This window comes from Arachis ipaensis, chromosome B3 (genome assembly GCF_059453495.1).
Source record: "Arachis ipaensis isolate K30076 ecotype BB chromosome B3, ASM5945349v1, whole genome shotgun sequence".
Classification (NCBI taxonomy): domain Eukaryota; kingdom Viridiplantae; phylum Streptophyta; class Magnoliopsida; order Fabales; family Fabaceae; genus Arachis; species Arachis ipaensis.
Genome location: NC_142438.1, coordinates 125,562,569 through 125,584,955, shown reverse-complemented (window position 1 = coordinate 125,584,955; position 22,387 = coordinate 125,562,569). Strand labels below are relative to the sequence as shown.

Here is a 22,387-nt window from a genome sequence, read left to right as displayed (position 1 = left end):
AAAAGAGTACAACCAAGAACGTTCACCGAGCAAGACCTCGTGCTTCGATGAATAGAGGAAGCTAGGAAACCACCAACACACGGAAAGCTCGCCGCAACATGGGAAGGCCCCTACCGAATACACCAAGTCCTCGGGAAAGAAGCATACACTCTACAAACACTACAAGGGGACGACATCCCTGGTATCTGGAACGTTTCATCTCTAAGAAGTTACTTTGTCTAAAGTGATGCGGACAGGGGGAGACACGCTTTTTCCTAGTCACGAGGTTTTTCCCACCACGGGTTTTTTTCGGAGAGGTTTTAATGAGGTCCCCCACCCCACATCACTCCCATGTACCAAGTTTGTCAAAAGTCAAATAAAAATGTATGTTAAACTATTTTTCGATTACAAATTAACCATACGCAAAACAAACCCTAGCAAGGATAAACACTGTGCATAACAAGCCAGCAATTAAAAAAAAAATGATTCGCGAAACAAACAAAGTCAAACCGAGCTGTTCCAACAGCAAACCATCAAAATACAAAGCAAATTCAAATCATATACAAAGGAAACACTAATCCGCTTTTTCTACCGAGACACTCTCATCCTGTTTCTTGCCCAGTGTCTCGTCATCAACCGACTGACCATTATTGACAATCTTCGTAACGTCTAGCTTACTAACATCAACACCAGGTGCCACAGCACCGATCTGGTTAATAGCCCGATCAAAGCCCATGGTGAAAGCAGCCAAGACCTCCTCCTCAAGCTCGAGAATTTTCACATTCAACTTCTCATTCTCAGCAGCTCTTAAACTTAAATCTTCCCTCACTTTATTAAGCTCGGTATCCGATTCCTTCAACTTCTCCTTCAAACTCTTCACCTCATCTTTTAATTTAACCATCTTCTCATCTTTTTCTTGCAAAGAAACCTTCAACTTCTTCAAAGCAGCTAGATTCTCACCTTCAAGGATAGCATCCAACTCAGAAGTCCTCCTAATAGACATCAATTGAGCCCCAATAACCTGACAAAAAAGAGAACAAATTCAGCAACCACAAAAAAGGAACGTAACAATAAACTACATATATACTCACCTGAAGATACCGGGCCACCGCAGTCTTCCCAGCTTCGTGAATTATCTTCACATCAGCATCAATCTGCGCAAACTCATCGGCGACAGCCATTAAAGGATAATCAGCAGACCACAAAGAACGCTCCGGACCATCCTTGTACCCATGAAGAACAACCTGGCTCTTATGTGCCGAGTTAATTTCTTCAACAATGAACATCCCAGTATTCTCATTCACACCAGTAAGGTCAACAACCCTTGAGGACTCGTCATCACTTTTCCTTTTCAGACTATCATCAGCAGCTGAACGACCCGCAACAATCTCACTCTCTTTAACATTAGTTGACGAACCCTCCTTTTCTTTCTTCTTATCTTTAGACACAAACACTTTCAGATTCGCCGTAGTAAGAGTGGAAGCCCTTTCACCTGAAACAAAGGAAAATACACCATCACCAACAACAAATTAATACAATAAAATCACAAAAACCATAATACCACCCTAGGTTACCTAAATACTCCTCAATGGCCTCTTTATCTCCTTCCAGTTTCAAAAGACTAGATATTGACAACAATTCAGACGAAGATATCACAGAAATTAGAAAATCCAGAATGTAATCCTCACTCTTCACCCTATCCTCGCAATCAAGAATTTGTTTAGGTTCAGGAGACCAGTACACAGGGAATCTCTCATCCATCAAAGAGTCTAAAAAGAAAGGGTAGAACTCCTCCTCAATCTGCACTTTGACAAACATCTCTTTGAAGTATTTAAAAGACTGCTTATACAAACTAAAAATGCTACGACCTGGGTGATTGCTCAAATTCACCCACCCCCCTCTCCACACACCCTTGGCCTGGAACAAAGAAAAAAATAAGCCTAACGACGGGTAGCACTCAAGATACTCCATAAGACACTCAAAAGCTCGGACAAAAGCCCAAGAGTTTGGATGTAACTGTGTAGGAGCACAGTTCAATTGGGACAACACACCACACTCAAAGTCAGAAAATGGAAACCTCACACCTAGTTTGGTCAACATGCAAGTATAAATATAGAAGTACGACCAGTCAGACCTACGTTCACAAGCTCTATCATCCTCACCACAAGACAAAATCCTTATTCCTAGTTGCTCTCCATTTTTGACCCATCTACAATCGTTTAATTGGGAAACAAGTTCAACCGTACTAAAAATCGAGGCACGACTCTTCACATCACTGTCAACCCAACCATACGAATCATCCTTATCCACCAAGATCTTTTCCTTTCTACCCATCATAACACGACAAGAAAAGGTAAAGCAAAAGTATAGCAGTGAAAGTGAAAAAGTGTACTAACCTTTTTTACTCATCGCTATTACTTCAATAGAAGACAAAGAGATAAGGTGCAAGAGAACAGAGAAGTTACTAAGACACTCTTCAACTCCCAACACTCGCACGTTCTTCCACAACTAGCGAAAACGAGGCAACAAAAAACAAAAATTGAAACCAAACGCTAGCCCATAACACAAGCCCAAAAAAAATGTTGAACTTGGGAGCCCACACACAATGCATCTTCATGCGCAAACTTCTGCAGCCGAGGAAAAAGAAGCTCAACCTGTTTTACAGGATAAGCTTGGGGGCTGTGTACCATACTGATAACCTCGGCTACAGAATCATCGACCGAGTACTGCGCACAACCGAAGAAACCTCAATAGAATATTCAAAGCTGAGATTCCCGCACCATTAAATAACGTAACCGAAGATAAGGAAAACTAACCTAAAAAGCCCGAGCATTATTTTCTCGGACCGTTGCAAAACTCAGCTCACTCAGGTCTATATTGACAACGACAACCTCAAAGGGAAGTCAGTCAATACCACTGAGATTGAGCTATCACAAAATCAATATACAGAATTTATTTTTTAAACTCCTTATATTCTTAAGAAATTTATTAACTTAAGCGTTGAAGTCTCTTTTGCAGGTTCCACGCCAAGGTCGGCCGAATTCCGAGGAACACCTTCCGAGTTAGAAGAGACCTGCCGAGAAAGCGTGTGTCCGAGCTATAAGTCGAAAGAAGTATCATTGAACGAAACAATTGGTATAAGATTAATTATATAATAGAGATGTAACAGAAATAGATCATATATGTGGGTAAGCGTGTTAATTGGTATGATAAAAGGACTTGCGTGGGGTTAGAAAACAGGCATTATTAGCTCAGGAAGATGAAGAAAAAATGCATCGAAAATTCGAAACTACTTGGGCCGAGTTGAACTTGAGACTCTATCATATCGAAAAATTATATATGCCACTGCACTTTGTTGGTACAACAACAATACAACATAATAACACTGCTGCCTAAAAGCTTAAATCTAACTGCTAACTGCTTACATTAGGAATTATTCTACTGTACAATGTCAATATTGAAATCTGCTGTTATAATTGCCTAAACCTTGCTCTGGTACCTGAGATATGGTACCGTCGTCTTTGGTATTGTTTGGCATTATCCTGTGTATGTTACAAGGGATTATTTATGCTTCTTTCCACCAGCCAGAATACGCTGGATTTGAAGTCCTCGGCTGAACGCTTGATTGAATAGCAGCCGAGTTTGGAATTCTGAAACAAACGGGAACCAAGCTAGTATGGCCACTGGTCCAAAGATAAGCAATCCCATCACGTATTCATATCCTCTTGATAAAGCTTTGACGGACCCCCACATTCCAATTGCCTTCACCAATGGCCTACATGCTTGAGATATCTGCTCATATAAAGATAACATCAACATAAATCACGAGAGAATCTTCTCTGATTGCATGAATTAATCAAGTCAGCTTAGATGGTTTTGGGATTTAATATAAACAGAAATAACTTTGAGGCAATCAAATATGTTTTCAGCATGAGCAGACAAAGCAAGAGGCAATGACCACTAAAAACAAATCACCTGTATAAGTGCCCATCCTGTTGGTAAAAAAGCTAGGAGGCTCCTAAGAATGTCTTGAACTGTGAGACTAAGTAGATTAAACATCAAGACTAGAGCAACAATGCTTCCAATGAACAAAAGCACTTTGAGGAGACGAAACATCAGCTGAAAATCAGCACTGAACTTCTTTCTACCCATAGACACAATCTGCAATTTCAGATGCCAGTAAGCCACTGGTTAATTACTAAAGATAATTATCAAGCTGTTCACTAATAGTGAAAATATTAATTTTTTAAAGCAGTGATAGAAAATGCTCTACTAACTCATAATGAACTCTCATATATTTCAATAAATACCAACCTTCAAAATGATCATAACAGCTACTATGACTAGCCAGGACAGACCATAAACCTGGAGAGAAATGAACGTTAGAAAGATCTCCTTTATATGTATCCTTGTGTTTGTGTTTAGTATTTCTTTTCCATTTTCTGCTTTGTTCCCCGGGGAGGGAGTTATTTATTTATTTATATTGGGTAAACAGGGAGGGTGTTATTCGATAAAAGACTAAATTCACCTATAACCAAGGAGTTTCTTGGTCCAACATGCAGATAGATGTTAAAGCAGTTAAGCCCTGAGGTCCAGATGCTAAGAGTTTGACATGAAAATGTAAAATAAAATTGAATTGGAAAGCAAAATTACCATGATGCTTTTGTCACCTCTAGCTATATTTAGATGATACACAATTCCATACTGATAGACAAAGAAACGCAGGGCAAGAATCACCTCCGAAGTCCTCCCCAATAATCCAGTGAACTGCAAATGCTCTTGTTCCTCATTCCACCATGATTCCCAGCTCTTGGTAGCAGGAACACCAATACCACCTCCACTATTCATCCATTTTGTCCAGTCATCCCAGTCCTCAACTATCTTCTGCCACTCAAATCCTGATGGATTGAAAAGGAAAGGACTAAACAACCAAGAACAAACCAAAAACCACATTGACCCTGAGAGAAGAAGATATGCAGTTGAATCAGGAGCTGCTGATCCATAAAGCTTATAACATATAAGCAATACAGCAAGCTCTAACCCTTTTACAAAGTGGCTCCTAGAGTACATCCTGTAATTCTCTGCGAACCTCTCATGACGAACTACAAAACCACGCCCAGTTGCTCTGTACTTTGCCCCTCCATGCAACAGAGTGCGCCCAAAGTAGTGCATCTTCGATCCTAGTGAGAAAGTGAAAAAAACGGGTGCTAGCTGCAGCTGCATTATTATGAGGTCACCTATAGCAGTTCTGAACCCTCTTTCTAGTCCTATTTCCATGACCATGGGCAGAGTCATTAGAAGGCCTATCTGAACAAGACTTTGTGAAGCCATTGCTGCCTTTAGTGGATCGTCGCCCCTTCTCTTTGCCAGTTTAACTATTGCATTTTCAAATCCACTCAATGACAGATAGAGTTTTCCATATAAGAAAGCATAAACTGTAAGGGACACTGCCTGTGATTACCAGAAGAAAACGTTAGTGCTAGATGCAGGTTTAGCTAATTAAGCAAAAAGGATAAGATTTAGGGTGTGTAAAACTGAAAATTATATAGGCAAGTGAGCAGAAGTATATTTTCCATAATCTATTTAAATTAGTTGGACTTATTTTATATGAAAGATGTTTGATAATTTTCTGATTAATCCTAAAGCAAAGCATTAAGCATTACCATAGAGCTGACATAAAATCCGACAGTTGTAAAATAGAATGATAGCATTCGGAAAAAATCAAATCGATGCCCCAGCCGGTATATATCCCTGCTTAGTGTCTGCTCTCCATTACCACAGGCCACTTTAGCTTCAAAAAGAGAAATTTGATTGAGGCCAACATCTCTACCCTTTCCAACTTGGATATATTCATGATGAGTAACGTTTCCACGTCTTAGGGTTGAGTTGAATCCTACATAGACAAAGCCATACGATACAAGGCCAATAAAGAAATATCAAATACATACCAGCTAAATGATAAAAAAAAATAAGAAGAAAGAAACAAAGATGTTACAAAAGCATTACCAGCAAATATGTCCTCACTTAAATTGATGCCACGAGAAGCCTTGCTGAAACCTCCACGGGTGAAATGGAAAATTCTATCAAAAACATCAGGATGACCATAGTGGAACCGAACCCTACAATAGGAAAACTAAATCATAAGCTGGATGATGTCTATTCTGTATTACATGTATTCCTTTTTTCCACCCCCCAAATTCCTTCTTTGCATGCAACAATGTAGAAGATATTGATGATTATTGTCTCCAAATGTTCAAATAGCACAGGAGATGTCATTTAAACAAGAAATCAAACAAGACATAGGGAGGAAGCACAAAGTTCATCAGTAAGATAAAATAACTATACTTTGAATAAGTTAACTCGATAAATTAGTTTTTAAATGCTTTAAATTTAGAGTAGATTTCATTTAAACTGTTGCCTTAATTTGTGAAGCGGTAATAGCCATGTGCTTGTGAGAAGGTGCTTATTTATCACACTGGGAAAAACAAGCACTTCAAACAGTAAAAGAAGTTAATAACTGCTACTACAACAACTAAGCATGCTCCTACTATGATGGAGTACGTGACATGGATTACAAGTCACCAATTTGCCCTGTCATAAACATAATGTAATCACTTGGGGGGGGGGAGAAATAAAAACTTACTTCAGGGGTCTTGCAAGAACTCTCTGACCAATAGTGACAAAGCTAGTTTCTTGATTTGACATAAACCAGGCCAAGGAGGAGACACTGTAACAGGTCATGAAATTAAGTAAGATGGATCTGAAGATGGCAATGTATTAGCTCAAAGTAGAACATTCATCACCTGCCAGTAAAGATATGTTCACGTACACCTAAAATGCTAGGTGGGTGCACTCCATGATCCTCATGAAATTCTTCCAGAAGGTTACGCATCTTCAGAGCTTCTTCTAAGTAGTTATCCTAGAGTAGATTTTCAAATGCCCTGGTTTAAAATGCCCCAAATAACCGTAAACGAGTTTCAAAAAAATGTATAATGTTTTACCTGGTTCATGTCAATAGTCTGAAGAGCTTCTCCCCTGGTAAAAATAACTGCATGATTTTGGTTTTCAGGCTTTCCTTCTCCTAACTTTGCCGGACCAGGAAGTTTAATACGAAATATTTCCTTCGGAGAAGATACAGAAATAATCAATTCTAAAGTAACCACCAGTAATTAACAATACTTTTTTTTTTTTTGTATCAAGATGCTCTTACTTGGTCAAGATTGTCTACAGTTTTGATCAGTACAGAATAATAAACTTTCTGTACTTTATCACCCTCTCTTTCTTCAACTTCGTCAATATATGCTACACGAAGCGATGGATTGCTACAAATGAAGAAGCAAGCACACATTAGGTTATTAAGCCAAGTGGATTTGGGAAATTAAAGCTAAATGTACACTGGATTTAGGAAACACAAGTTAATTTATTGATAGGAGAACATACTTAACCATCAAATTCAGGATATCTGTTGCACGACGGTCTCCACTGCGCTTCTGATTCCCATAGTTTTGACAGGTAGCAACGTATGTGAATTTCATGTCAGCCATGGCCTCTAAATTGCCATATAGAGATTTATGACTCTTTTTATCTTGCTCAGATGGAACTGCAATAGCTTTATAGCCATCGAGTATTTCTGCCCACGTGACAGAAAAAATCATGAAATCATCTTGGGGAGATAACTACTACATTTTCTTTCTAGCGGATTACACATAAGTGAGGAAATTTTGAAAAAAAGGCTTAATATCACCTTGTTCGTTAGCCATATCAAGAAATGCCTGGAGCTTTATAGCCCGCCGGTAGTACATCATTCCCCTAACTATATAAGTGAAAAATATTAGTGGATGAAATCCAGCATGAGAGGCGGGGAAGGGGAGTCATCATCATGTACCTGTCCTACTAAGAGTTTGTCCTCTCAACGACGCCCAGTGACGTAACTGCAATACATTCTCATCTTTCTCCCATACCTCACTATCTTTCTTACACTCAAGTCGCTCCATGAAGTTATTCCACTCATCTGGCAAAATTACTAAATTATCAAAATGGATAAAGACCCTCTATAGTGGGGTTTGTTTTTAAAGTGAGAACTGAAGGTTATCCACCTCACTTATATTAAAATACAGTATGTACCCTAAAAAAGGAAAATGGAATGAATACAAACAAAGCTATATTGTGAATTATCACAAACCAGGGAAGATCTTTTGCAGGTAATATATGATTGACACGCCATCTTCATTCTCAATCTCAAGGTCATTCTTAGAAAATACAGTCTCTTCACTATAGTATGGCGTTAGGACACTGGAAAGAAGAAAAAGAGCTCCATAAGCACAAGACAGCCTTAGAGTGCTCACATTTGAATTTTATGCATCAATAGCAGCTCCTTGAAAAATAGAATATCACATAACTTAAATGATTTTATGCCCGATATTTGAGATATCTGATAATCCTTCAATATTTGAAGTCATCACAGTTAAAGGAAAACATCATATGACATGGATAGACATGGCTTAGATGTGAGGATGTTGACATTCAATTTGCGTAGTTTTGTGTGCATAATAAGAGCATCATTTTCCTGCAATTTCTAATCCCCTTTTTTATTGGTGATCAGCGGGTGCAATTTCTAATCCCTACTAAGATAAGATGGACATATATCTCTGTGGCCAAATATTAAGGAAACTGCACCAGACCTGAATGAGAGCATTTCACGAACAGGTGGAGCACGTGGCATCTCCATGAACAATGAATTGGAAAAGAATGCAATCCTTCTCCGTACTTCACCATTTGTTGGAACCTCATTGGCAGATTCCCTCACAGTCAATACTAGATAAAGACGTCTTATCTGAAACAACCGTAATGATCATTGCTTAATGATATATATAATCAAGAAAAAAAAAAAGAATTCGATGGTGATTTCATTACTAAGTACCTGTTCCTCCCATTGTGCTGTAACCACAGGAGGGTACACTATAGCAGGTTTTACCTCAGTACCAGCAAAAACTTGTCGTCCAGTATCCTTGCTACTTTGATTAAGTTCTGCCAACTCACTTATGAGCAACACAATTAAAAGAGATTGTTATTTTTATTGGAAGAGTCATAGGTATTGTTTGTTAGGGATAATTAGAGTCACACACCCGCCTAGCTTATTAAACATTATTAGCATGAGCATGAGCGCACCAAAATTGATTTAGACTATCATCAGAAAATACAATAAGCAAATACATACTATGTCACCAATCGAATAACATTCTCAATTTAACGTGCAAAAACTTTAAAATTATCGGAGAAAACCTATGGGCCAAACTCCGAAAAATATTCACTATATTCAATCCTAACTATAAAATAGTATGATCATAGTAGAATACTCTTTTATTACAATTTGTAGTAACTAATGGATACTAAAAAATCTACCTAAAATCCAGTATTTACTCCTCATAACACTCTAATTTCAACTTTATCATTGCAATTAGCATATCATCAACATACAATAGCAGATAAATTTGCGAACCATCTAAAAATTCTTTAGAGTAGATACAATTATCATATTGATTTTCTGTTATAACCAACAATAATCATAAAAGCATCAAAATTCTTGTTCCATTGCTTAGGAAATTACTTTAAGTCATATAATAACTTTTTCAACAAATAAACATGATCGTTCTTCTCTGAATCTATAAATCCTTCTGACTCATGTAGTTTGTTTTCTTTAACTCACCATGATCTTACTGAGAATTTATTTCGCAGAAACTATAAATTGCTTCTATTTTGGAGGAGGAACAATGCTTTATATATGAAGGGTTCTATTGATAGAAAAAAAATTGAAAACAGCTGTAGTGCCAACTTTTTCTTCTTCAATTCAGTGGCTATTTGCACCGTTTTTTCCTTTTATTTTACTAGCCAATAATGTTGACTTTTATTGCAAAAAGACAAGCCACACACACGGTTTTAACGATCTCCACTTTGGCTTGCATTTTGCAATAGTCTTCATCTTCTCCGAACATTGACCAAGTTTAAACAATTTTTAAATTTGCTAATTGGTAGTGATTTGGTCATCATGTTTGAGGATTCTCAGTTATAGCTATCTTCTAAATAACAACTCCAATATTAATACTTTTTTTGGATAAAATAAAGTCCGACAACAATGTGCTCAGTGGTTTTATGATAGATTGGATTCTTAGTCAAGTGAGTAATACTTTGACTATCACAATGTACAATAACCTCTTGACTCAATTCAAAACTATTCAAAAGACCACACGTCCAAATACTTTCTTTGACAACAATGCCATATAGAGTGGCGGATCTATGGGGGCCATTGTTTTCTTATGCATTTTTCATAAAAAAATTAAATTTTTTTCTTCATACTACAGCAACAACTAAATGTGCTTCTGTAGATATGAAAAATATTAAAATAAGGTATTTTAAACAAAAATGAAATATAAATTTTAAACAAATTACATCATTTTATATATTAAAAAAAATACTATTTTAAAATTCACTTCAAATATGATAACGGATTATTTTAGTTGTATGAAGCATTACCAAAAAATTTATAAATACTAAAGTTTTCAGGTATGTTGCTGAATGTAACTACTTTATAATATAATTATTGACTTGACATACATATTATAAATTATAATTTGTTAACTTATATTATATTATATTTTAATTTATTTTATTTTTAATTTGGCCCCTCATATAAAATTTTTAGTTCCTCCACTAGCCATATACTTAGCTTCAGTTGTCGAATGCAACATAGATTGCAACATCATCTTTCAACTAATAGTATATCCAAAAATTGTAAAGATATAACCTGTTATTGATATCCTTTTATCTAGATCACTTGCATAATCAAAATCAACATAGCCGACAACTTCACAATTTTTCTGACCATTAAACACTAAACATACATCTGTAGAATCTTACAAATACCTCAGTTCATTTCACAGTTTTTCAGTGTACCTTTACAGAATTGTTTATAAATCTGCTGACTACACTTACTGCCTACGAAATATGTGGTCGAGTGCATACCATGACATACATGACTACCAACAACACTAGAATATGGTTTACGAGACATAAGCTCTAACTCATCCTCACTTTTCGGGCATTCTTTTGAGAATAACTTAAAATGAGCAGCTAATGGAATTCTAACTGGTTTAACTTGATTCATATTGAAGCGTTGTAGTACTTTTATAATGTAACCCTATTGTGTTAAATACAATGTACTACAATACCTCTCCCTATGAATTTCCATTCCCAGAATTTCTTTTACTGCACCCAAGTCCTTCATCTCAAATTCCTTTTCCAATTGAGTTTTTAACATACTAATTTTAGCTTTATCATTGCAATTAGTATATCATCAACATATAATAACAGATAAATTCACGAACCATCTAGAAGATCCTTAGAGTAGATGCAATTATCATATTAGTTTATGTTATAACCAACAATAATCATAAAAGCTTCAAACTTTTATTCCATTGCCTAGGGAATTGCTTCAAGTCATATAGTGACTTTTCAACAAGCAAACATAATCTTTCTTCGCAGGATCTATTAATCCTTCTGGTTGACTCATGTGGATTGTTTCTTCTCACTCACCATGTAAGAAAGGTGTTTTTACATCAAACTGTTCAAACTCTAAGTCAAGCATATTTGTATAGTAGCTAACAAGACTTGGATAGAGCTATGCTTCACAATATGAGAGAATATCTAATTGAAATCGATACCCTCCTTCTGAGTATAGCCTTTTGCTACTACTCTTGCCTTGAACCTAGGAGATTCAATGCCAAGAATTTTTTTCTTTCTTTTGAAGACCTATTTGCATCCAATCACTATGTTCCCCTTTGGAAGTTTCACCAGTTTCCATGTTTGATTTTTGTGAAGAGATTCAATCTCCTCATTCATTGTATCTAGCTACTGCTTTGACTCGTTGTTATTAATTACTTCATGATGGTAAGAAGATTCATCTCCTGCCACATCATTTGTCATATCCAATGCAAAGGCTATAGGATCTGCCTCCGCTGGATCATATGCACAAGAAACATATGGATTGTCTTTTCTCTTTGCTGGTTGCAATACTGTATGGTTCTTCTTCTTTGATTTCTCGATCATTATCTCTATCACTGGATTCATCTTGTTGTTCTACTTCAGGTTGAGTAGTACCTGAGGTACTATGCTGATTTTCTTTTCTTGCTTTATCTTTCTATTGTCAAACTCTAACTCTACCAGCTTCTAGACACCATCATTTGTGTCTGCCTGATCTACTTTAAACTCATGCTTCTAATTTATCATTGCATCCTCGTCAAAATGATATTTCTGCTGACAATAACCTTATGAGAACATGCTTTTTTTGTACACCACAGATTGTAGTCTTTCACCTCTCGTGTATAACCTAGAAATATGCATCTTTTTGCCATTACCTCAAGTTTACCATCACTCACACAAGCATATGCAGGGAAACTAAATATCTTCAAATCGACAGAGATCGATTTACCAGGTACGCAGCTGTATTGACTGCTTAGCCCAAAATGATTTGGGAAGACCAGCATTGAGTCGCATACATCATGCACGCTCCAGAAGTGTTATGTTCATCTATTTTGCAACTCCATTTTGCTGTAGTGTTTTTTTCTCTTGTGACTTAAAAGAAAACAAACAACAACAAAGAAAGAAAAGAAAAATAAACAAGAAACTGCTTAAGAAAGACAATCCTGCTGAATACTATTCTCAAACTCCTTTCAAGGCAATGGAAGCTTCACTTGAAGAGAAAGGGTCCTCATTGCAGTCTTTGCCATGATGTCTGCTACTGTATTTGCATCTCTTAAGATCAACCAGAGATTAACACGCCATTTTCAAGACATGATATCTCGGGTTTTTAACACCAAATGATCAATAAAACCAAAGCAATCCTGTAAATTATTGACAATAGTAAAGGCCTCCATATAGTCTGTCTCACATATAATGTCTCTTTATCCCGAGTCTCATGCTAAAAGAAAGCCTCTCCAAATAACAAACAACACTCCTTGCAAAATGCTACGACTCTCAATTGTTCCCAAACAGCCTCGTTGCCACCTTCCCTTCCAATCTCTGCTAACACAAGCAAAACTAACCCGAGCACCATTGCCAGGATAGCTAGCATCACAATTACTCTTAAAGGTACCCACTGAGGGGAGAATCCAAGAGCCACTAATAGTGGAGGAGATAGACAGTCGTTGCAACTCAAAAATATTTCGGAGCTCCTTTTCCAAGGACAAAGCCATACCAGTCACCTTGTTTGTGGTCTAATACTCGTGAGGATGAAAAATCTCATTATTCCTCGAATGCCAAATCCACCAGAGACCAGAAAAGAATCTAAAGGGACGCTGTTTGCTATTATGTATAAACCAACTCATCAAATCCACTGGTTGACCGGAGATTCCCAAAGCTTGCCAAACTAGCTAGGCTTTTAAACAATCTCGAATGCAATGTAAAATCGATTCCTGACCTAAGAAACATCGTGGACAACTATCCGTGTGTGAAATGTCCCTCCTAAAACGAAATGCAACAGTAGGAAGAGCCTCCCAAAAACATAGCCAGGCCAAAAATTTGTGTTTTTCCGGAACATGTTAACGCCAAAGCCAAAGCCAATTACCCCTATCCTCCCAACTAAACATCTTCTTACTAAGTCACAAATAACCACTACAAGTATCATGAAGCCACACCAGTCCAACACCAACCGACCTCTGAACCAGCTTGAACATCCAGATTGTAAGAGTTAATGTTGCTTCCAGAGACTGATTTAGAGGAGAATAGATATTCTTAAGGTTCCACTATCCAGATGACCAAAGGTCCAACATCCTGAGATCCGAATCAGAAATGTGAATATAATCAATCTCATGACACAGCTGTCCCTCTCTTCTCCATTTAGAAAACCAAAAGTTCTGTTCCAAATCTCCAATGCACCAAATAAAACCTTCTTTTAGGATATCCCAAGCTCGACATATACTCTTCCAAACATAAGATCCCCTTTCTCGAGACCGACTAAAACAATCATCCTTAGAATAATGGTATTTCTCCGTTTAACAGTTCAACCCAGAGCTTGTCAGAATGGTAAAAAAGTTGCCAACTAGCTTTCCAAAAAGAGCAATATTAGAATAAAAAGGATCTCTAATTACCAGGCCCCTAAACTTCTTAGGGGTAGGTGACCAACACCTTCCAGTTAGATTCAAGCCTCTACCATCAGCTTGACCCTTCCATAGAAAGTTTTGCATCATGAATTTTATCTTATTAGTTACCCCTTTAGGGAAGAGAGATACTTGTATGCGGTAAGTAGGAATCGCAGTCACCACCGAATTGAGCAAACAGAGTATGCCCACCTTATTAAGCAATCTCCCTTTTCAGCTAGCTAGCCTTCCCCAAATCTTGTCCAGAATATCGTTGAAAGTTGCGCATGTCACCCAAGAGTGATTAAGGTTCACCCCTAAATACTTACCCAAGTTCTGGACGAATCTGATGGAGGACATTCCAGTAAAAATCTCTTTTCTTGTCGCTGAAACATTCCTGGAGCATAGTGCTTTAGATTTCTCTACATTAACCTTTATCCTAGAGACTCTGCAGAAATTTTCCAAAGCTACCATCACAGTTTGAACTTGCTATTTTTCGGCTTTACAGAAAAGAAGCAAACCATCGACAAACATCAAATGAGAAATTCTTGGACCCCCTCTAGAAATTGCAACCGGCTTCCACAAGCCCCTATCAACTTGTTGATTAATAGAACAGGACAATCTCTCCATACACAATACAAACAGATATGGTGATATAGGATCTTCTTACCTAAGACCCCTGCTCAGAGAGAAGCTATTTAATCTATCCCCATTCCAGAGGATAGACAGTGAGGAAGCAATGACACAACGCATAATCAGATTGACTGTCGGAGGAAGAGAGCCAAAACTCACAACGGTTTGTTTCAAAAACCCCAAATCCAAGTCTATCGTATGCTTTCTCTAGATCAATCTTAAAAGCCAAGGTGCCTTTCTTTGACTTTGTCTTTTTCATGAAATGGAGAACATCTTGTGCTACAATGATGTTGTCTGTGGTTTCTCTCCCCGGGATAAACCCTCCTTGAAAGCGCCCAACAATATCTTTTGAGATGGGGACGAAGTCTATTGACCAGGACCTTCGTTATAACTTTGTAAACCACATTACAGAGACTAATAGGTCAAAAATCCTTCATGAAAACCAGGTTTTCTACCTTCGGAATAAGAACCACAAGAGTTTCCATCATCCTTGGATTCATATCCAAACCAGAGAACGCATGACGAACCATAGTCCAAACATCAAAACTAACAATCTCCCAGTATTCTTTAAAGAAGAAAGCCTGAAACCCATCAGGGCCCGACGCCTTAAAAGAATGCATACTGGAAAAAGCCGACTTAACTTCTTCCAGAGTAACTGGAACTGTGAGGCTACAACAAGCTTCATCATTCAAGGAAGGTAGCGGCACTTCACCAAGACAAACTAAATCTACATCCTCTGACTAGCAGAATAGGCATTTATAAAAGGATTCAGCTTCCCTTCTGAGGACCTCCGGATCCGTTTCCCACACCCCAGCTTAAAGAAAGAGATCATGAATCTTATTATGCTTTCTCCGCACAAGAGTCTGGACATGAAAGAACTTGGTATTTCTATCTTCGAATTTTACCCACTGCTCTTTGGATTTCTGAAACCATAGAAGTTTCTCCTGCACAAGCGTGTTATTAAATTCCTCAATCAGTTGTTGTTCTTTTTGCCGCATAGACAAATCTTTCATTACTTCTAGTCGCTTCTGAAGGAAATTAATCTGTCTCTCCAATTTGCATTTCCTAACGAAAATGTTGCCGAACACTTTAGAATTAAACTCCAAAGAATTCTTCTACACTTTTAAAAGCTTGCCATGCATCTCTCTGCAGCCAGCCTGCCATGACTGGTTCACAATATCTCTATACTCCGGATGAGTTGACCAAGCTGCAATAAGCCAAAAAGATCTATTCTTTTTCAGTTGGAGACGACCTGTACAACGTATTAGGATAGGACAATGATCAGATTGAAGCCTATTTAAAATTTCTGCGTAAGCCTCTAGGAAGAGAGATAACCATCCACTGTTGATACAGACCCGGTCAAGTTTTTTAACCACCTCAACACCATTTTTAACCCTTTTGTACCAAGAAAATCGTCTTCCAATAGTCTTCAAGTCAAATAGATTACTATCCCCTAGAGAGGCAGCAAGCTGATCTACATAGCGACTCGAGAAGAGGCAACCCTTAGATTCGTGAGAGAATAGTACTTCATTAAAATCACCAAGAACAATCCATGACCCGCAGAAAGACAAAGACTAAGTAACAAGATAATCCCATAACAGAACTCTAGTATTAAACTGAGGACTATTATAGATATCACTACACCTCCAAATCACATTATTTACCTAAACCTCAACTGTAACACACTGATCGAAAACATCAACACATTTGCAGTGAGCACTCTGCATTGCAAAAAGGAACCAGATACCTCCCTTATGTCCTGACGCCTCCACTATACCAATAGAGTGATAACCAAGTCTTTCCCACAACAGTTTCAAGTGTTGAAAATGACAGTGAATTTCAACCACAATAAAAATTACAAGTTTAAATTTCCTAACCAGCTCTATACAATTCACCCGGATTAACTTATTAGAAGCACCTCTAATATTTCAAACTATTATATTTAAACTATTTATAATATAAAATATTAAAATATAAAACAAAGAAATCATAATGCTTCACCAACCTCAAGCCTCGGCTTAGCGGGAGTGACTCCCGTGGAGGTACAATTTGGTGCCTCACTATATTAGTATTTCTATAGAGCTTTGCAAATTCTTGATGGAAAAACTCTTCGCCATTGCCGGTTCTTAGTCTCTTGACTAAATGCCTGATTTGTTTCTCGACCATGGCCTTCCATTGCTTGAATTTGCCGAACACTTCATCTTTTTTCTTCAAAAAATAAATCTAGACCTTTCTGGTATAATCATCGATCAATGCGAGGAAATAACGAGCTTCACCTAGCGAGTTGACAAGGGGAGGGGCCCAAACGTCTGAGTGGACATATTCCAATATCCCCTTGCTATTATGTTTATAGGAGTTGAACTTGACTCGTTTTGATTTTCAAAGACACAGTTTTCACAGAAACCAAGTTTACAACTCTTCAGGCATTTCAGCATGCCTTTACTAGTAAGTATGGATATTCTTTTATCACTCATGTGACCAAGTCTCATATGCCATAGTCGTGTAGCATCGTTATCACCTTTCTTCGAGGATAAAACAACAGCATTTTCGCTACCTATGGTCTTCTGCAATAGATAGATCCTACCATGAAGCTTTCCTTTCATTACCACCATTGAGCCTTTTAATACTTTCAAGAAATTGCCTTCACCAATGAATTTGTAATCCTTATTGACAAGGGCACTCAAGGAAGTCAGATTTTTACTAGTTCTGGTACGTGCCATGAATTAATCAATATACTAGTACAATCATCTAATGTGATTCATACCTTTCCTTCACCTATAACTGGGATAGTTTGTTATCTCTCAACCTAACCTTTCCTTCTCTATTTTTGTAGGAAGTGAAAAGATCTTTCTTAGGTGTCATATGGCGCCAAAATCCATGATCCACTCATCTCTGCAGTTATCAGTAAATACAATTCGAGTAGAACTAGTATCATGCAGAACTTTTTCATTTCTCCATCCTTTGTGGGCAATTTCTTCTAATGTGTCCCAATTGTTAGCAATGAAAGCACTTAACAGAGTTGTGCTTCTTGGACTTTGATCTTTTCTTACTCAAGCTTGTAGATCTTCTTTCTTTATTACGTCCTTTTGTCACGCACAATTCATCTGCTGGTGATTCAATAGTGGATCCAGACACTAATTTCTAATATTCTTTTGTCATCGGTACATCTTTGATTTTGTACTGTAATTTCATATCTACCATATAACACGGTATCATAAAAATTATCGTATGAGAAAGGTAGTGACGTCAACAAGATTATGGCTTGATCAACATCTTCTCCTATTAGTCTAGATTCTCCAACATTGGATATCATTCTATTGAAGTCATCTATATGTTCTGAGTTTGCCTTGTTTCCTGCATACTTGAAGGTGTACAATGCATAGTTGAAGGTGTACAATCGATCCTATTGATATAACTTATTGGGTAAGGTCTTTATAGACTATTTATTCTCTGCAGTCTTCATAAAGAATCAACAGTTATTTCTTTCATATCCTCTCTCAAGGCATTGTCTACAAGACTTAGTCATATAGTGCTCCGTGCTTTGGCCATTGCCTCTTTCTTTTCTTTTTAAGAAAATGTCGCTGGCAATTTACATCAGCTTGCAGTGCATCTACTATACCATAATGGTCTAGTAGAGACTCCACCTTCAACTTCCACAAGCTAAATCATTTGAACCGTCAAGTTTCTTCATTGCAAATTTTGGTACCGACATCTTGGATTTGAAATCAAGAATATTTTTCTAATAACAAAGAACAACTCTTTTCTGATGTGAAAGATCAGGCAATACTGTAATTACAGAGCATATTTAGATTGATGTTTACCCTGAAACTAAATGGCTCTGATATCACTTGTTAGAGATAATTAGAATCAGGTACACTCCTAGCATACTAAACCCTATGAGCGTGAGTGGAAGCGCACCAAAACTGATGTAGAATACCACCAGTAAATACAACAAGTAAAACTGTAAACGTTGTCATTTCGTACAGGTGAATGATAATTATATAGGTAAATAATACTATAAGAAAAATTTCAGGTATACCGAAAATACCGGTGTTTCAGTTATTTTAACCGTTGATCTAAATTATAAAAAATATATATAATATATATTAATTGAAATCTACGGTTAAAACAACTGGAACACCTGTATTTCCGGTATACCTGAAACTCTTCCAATACTATACCGTAAACAGTATCCGTACAATGAACACTGAAATATGTATACTATGTCAGCAACAGAATAACACCCTCAATTTAACGTAAAAACTCCAAAATTATCGAAAAAACTCCAAAAAATATCCACTATATTCAATCATAATTATAATAGAGTGTGATAACAGTAAAATACTCTTTTACTATAACTAGAATGAGACCCGCGCATCAATGATAGTATATAATAAATATTAAAAATTATTATATTTTGTAGAATTAAATTAAATATGTGTAAACTAAAGTTAAATTTAAAAGGTGTTTTGTTTAAAATAATTTGTAGTATAAAAGATTTGAATGTTAGAGTTGTACAAAGTGGCATTTTTATTTGGTGGTTTGATTTTTGCATTTATTTTTGTCGATGAATTTAGTCTCCTTATGTGGGTGGCGCTAGTCGTCCTTTTTCTGTCATAGATTCTTGTGAAGGTATGTTCTTTATGAATTGTTGAGTTATATGCACTTTCTATTATGTTATTTGTTCTATCTTTGCATGTATGTTCTTCTTTTGAAGATGTATATTGAATTTGTATGATTTTCTTTCTCCTTAATCTCTTGATATGCATGCAGTTTTTCAATGGCATTTACAATAAAAAGAACAAAAATGTGTAGAATTTTTTTATTAAATAAGTTATTTTTAATAAGAATAGTTGAAATAGTATAAAGTGAAATTACCTGTTAATATTTTTCTTTGACCCACTCTGTCGGACAATGTCTCAGGTATTGCAAATTCAAAATAGTGTTGGAAAATGTTCGATTTAAAAATACAATAAATATGTTTGTTTTGTACCTTTTTCATCTAATATAATCATTTCTAAGTAAAGAAACTCTTCTTCATTAGTGGGTGTTAATGTTTTCTATAGATGAACCACACGAACTTTGATAAACTAATTGTCTATTTGTTTGGTGATATTGTCTAAAGAATGATGCTCCATTGAGTAAGTTTGAGATGTTGTGTAGTGCGAAAATAAATTTCTTGTGCTAAATTTAATGTTATTTGAAGAAATAGTGATAAGAGACTATATAAGTAGTTCAAATAGTATGAAATTTGAATATTTGTAACGTTAAATTCATTACGATTAATAGATTATTATGACATTTGTAATATGAATGTTTATTATATTTAATGAGTAATTTATAAAAATTAATAAATTAATTATTGGGGTTATAAATTTAATGTAATGTTTATAACGGTAAAATATAATAAATATAGGGATATTAATTCTGGTAGGTTACAAATTTGGTTAGATACTATTAATTTTTAATTATTGTCATTGGTAATTTTGCAGTCTAATTTGTATATATTTATATTACTTGTATATTTTTTTGTATATTTTATTTTTTGCTGATTTGGAAATAATAGTTGATTTGACTAAACTTGAGTGGTTGATTCTAAAATGTTGCTAAGTAAGCGATATTGCTGACATGGTATTAGTAGGAGAAAAAAAGATGTATTAAAAAAAATATGAATAAACTTATACATCTACTTTTATATATTAAGAATAGATTTATAACTACTAATGAATATTAAAAATTTTACCTAAAATCTAGTGTTTATTCCTCAACACTCTAATTTTATATCACACAGCTTTTCTAATATTACACTCACTAGAAGAGAATTTATTTCATAGAAATTATGAATGGCTTCTGTTTCAATTTTTTCTTTTTCAATTCGGTGGCTACTTGCACCGTTTCTTTCTTTTATTTTACTAACTAGCCAACAATGTTGACTTTTATTGCAAAAAGACAAGCCACACTCGTACGGTTTCAACATTGTTATCATACTTTTCCTAATTAATAACTAACATATTTGAAATTCAATTCACTTAAGTGAAACCGACCTGATTTCGTTGACCATCATATCAGTAACCACTTCTAAGATGTCTTGCAGCAACACTACCACTGTATTTCGCTTGGATGGATCCGCATCTTTCTGTGATAAGAAAGCATGGCACAAGTTTACATATACAAAGTCAAGACACCGTTCAAGAATACAATCTACAGAATTATATTATATTAGCAAATTGGTAGGAACTTCATGCCTAGAGATTTACATTCTCTTAAATAAAAAACTTAATTTGAGAAAAATTAGTTCCCAATAACTGAGATGCGAGAGAAAAAAAAAATTGAAAATTAAGCTTTACATTCAATAATGATCTGAGTATGTGTCTCCCTCAATAAGTTAAAAAAAGTGATCAAATACAGTTATTGTTGCGTAGAGGCTTTATATAAGAAAGAATAGAGATTAGAGATGAATATTCTAAATGACTCACCAAGATTTCCACAAGTTCCACAAACTTTTTAAAAAGGAAAGGTAAAAAGCTCATTCGGAAATTGGTAGTAAGTGTATTCTTTGATATGTTGTTCTTAACTTCTTTAGTGATGATAGAAATTATCCTGCTCCAGCACAATAAATTCATAAGTGCTGATAATGATTCAATTTTAATGATATTTCATAAGGCATCTTCAATCACATGTGCTACTAAATAAAAACAACAAATAGCATATAGAATGATCCTTTGTATCAGCACAAGAAAGAAGGAAAAGAAAAAGGAAAAAAGAACCCTTAATGGTACCTCTTTTCATTTTCACCGACAACCAAATCACGAAGAACATGTTTAAGAGATTGATAACATTCGATCACAGCACACTTCATATATTGATCTGCACTTATGCGCTTCCAAAGATCAGAGTCCTTTCCTCGAAATTGAGTTGCCATATCCAGAGCTACAGGAATCTGTAAAGGCTACAGTCAATCACATGAGCTGGTCAAACATAAAAATATTAAAATCCAGTGATACAGACCTTGCTTGCAAGCAAAAACGGTGGCCACTGAATTGTTTTCAGACGAGAATCTGAAGAGTAAGGAACCAGCAAAAGGTCCATTTCCCTGGATTATGCAAGCACTTAGTAATAAGTGACGAGCATAGTAAATAAGGATGAAGGAGAAAGTAATAGAAGCCAGGCAAGAGCAACTAAAGACATTTTCTTTGAGGCCTTGCCTATCACTAATGAGATCTTCCTCACGAAAACTGCAAATAATTTCATTCCATAATTGGGCAAATTTGGCAGCTTCACTTCTTCTGCTAGCAGAAATCTATACAAGCATGAAAATTGAAGTGAAGAGAATAACGAGATTTATTTTTAATGTACTAAGCAATGAAAATGTGGTAGACCTCATCAAATTTCTTTGAGAAAGAGAATTTCTTTCCTTGCTTCTTTTGGGAAGGAACCAAGTATGTGTTGAATGCACCAGGCAATGACTGGAACCGTGATCTCAGCATGCTCATAGTGTGTATCTGTATAACCAAATGGATAATAACAACATTAACTGAATATCAAAGCATTACTGTGAACTGATTATTCCATAAAAAGTTTTCCCATCTCAAGTTCACCCTTAAATGAAGAGGACAGTCCAAGTTTATCAACAAGTTGGAGACTTT

The 22,387-nt window shown here is 36.1% G+C and overlaps 2 protein-coding genes across 3 annotated transcripts in view; both read right to left on the bottom strand.

The window, feature by feature from the left end:
• Window positions 1–553: 553 nt before the first annotated feature.
• LOC148572370 (uncharacterized) lies at window positions 554–2,388 on the bottom strand. The gene is made up of 3 exons (XM_088507477.1): window positions 2,376–2,388; window positions 1,071–1,471; window positions 554–1,000 (listed from the first exon to the last, which is right to left on the bottom strand). The coding sequence occupies exons 1-3, from the start codon at window positions 2,386–2,388 to the stop codon at window positions 554–556; spliced, it is 861 nt and encodes a 286-aa protein (XP_088363603.1).
• An 862-nt stretch (window positions 2,389–3,250) lies between these two features.
• Window positions 3,251–22,387, bottom strand: part of LOC107630991 (callose synthase 5-like) — a 31,027-nt gene continuing 11,890 nt past the window's right edge. The window contains exons 21-42 of one of the 2 annotated variants that reach the window (XM_088508105.1): window positions 22,121–22,243; window positions 21,947–22,041; window positions 21,750–21,834; window positions 21,521–21,681; window positions 21,218–21,341; window positions 20,786–20,877; window positions 8,900–9,017; window positions 8,661–8,812; window positions 8,162–8,271; window positions 7,865–7,990; window positions 7,724–7,792; window positions 7,420–7,609; window positions 7,190–7,301; window positions 6,981–7,100; window positions 6,783–6,898; window positions 6,623–6,706; window positions 5,986–6,098; window positions 5,643–5,872; window positions 4,633–5,430; window positions 4,294–4,344; window positions 3,955–4,140; window positions 3,251–3,771 (exon numbers count right to left, since the gene is read on the bottom strand). In XM_088508105.1, coding sequence (XP_088364231.1) covers window positions 3,541–3,771; window positions 3,955–4,140; window positions 4,294–4,344; window positions 4,633–5,430; window positions 5,643–5,872; window positions 5,986–6,098; window positions 6,623–6,706; window positions 6,783–6,898; window positions 6,981–7,100; window positions 7,190–7,301; window positions 7,420–7,609; window positions 7,724–7,792; window positions 7,865–7,990; window positions 8,162–8,271; window positions 8,661–8,812; window positions 8,900–9,017; window positions 20,786–20,877; window positions 21,218–21,341; window positions 21,521–21,681; window positions 21,750–21,834; window positions 21,947–22,041; window positions 22,121–22,243 — 3,486 coding nt within the window. In that variant the 3' untranslated portion in view covers window positions 3,251–3,540. Of the gene's footprint in view, window positions 3,772–3,954; window positions 4,141–4,293; window positions 4,345–4,632; window positions 5,431–5,642; window positions 5,873–5,985; window positions 6,099–6,622; window positions 6,707–6,782; window positions 6,899–6,980; window positions 7,101–7,189; window positions 7,302–7,419; window positions 7,610–7,723; window positions 7,793–7,864; window positions 7,991–8,161; window positions 8,272–8,660; window positions 8,813–8,899; window positions 9,018–20,781; window positions 20,878–21,217; window positions 21,342–21,520; window positions 21,682–21,749; window positions 21,835–21,946; window positions 22,042–22,120; window positions 22,244–22,387 lie in introns of both variants that reach the window. The other variant, XM_088508106.1, reaches the window with a different exon arrangement.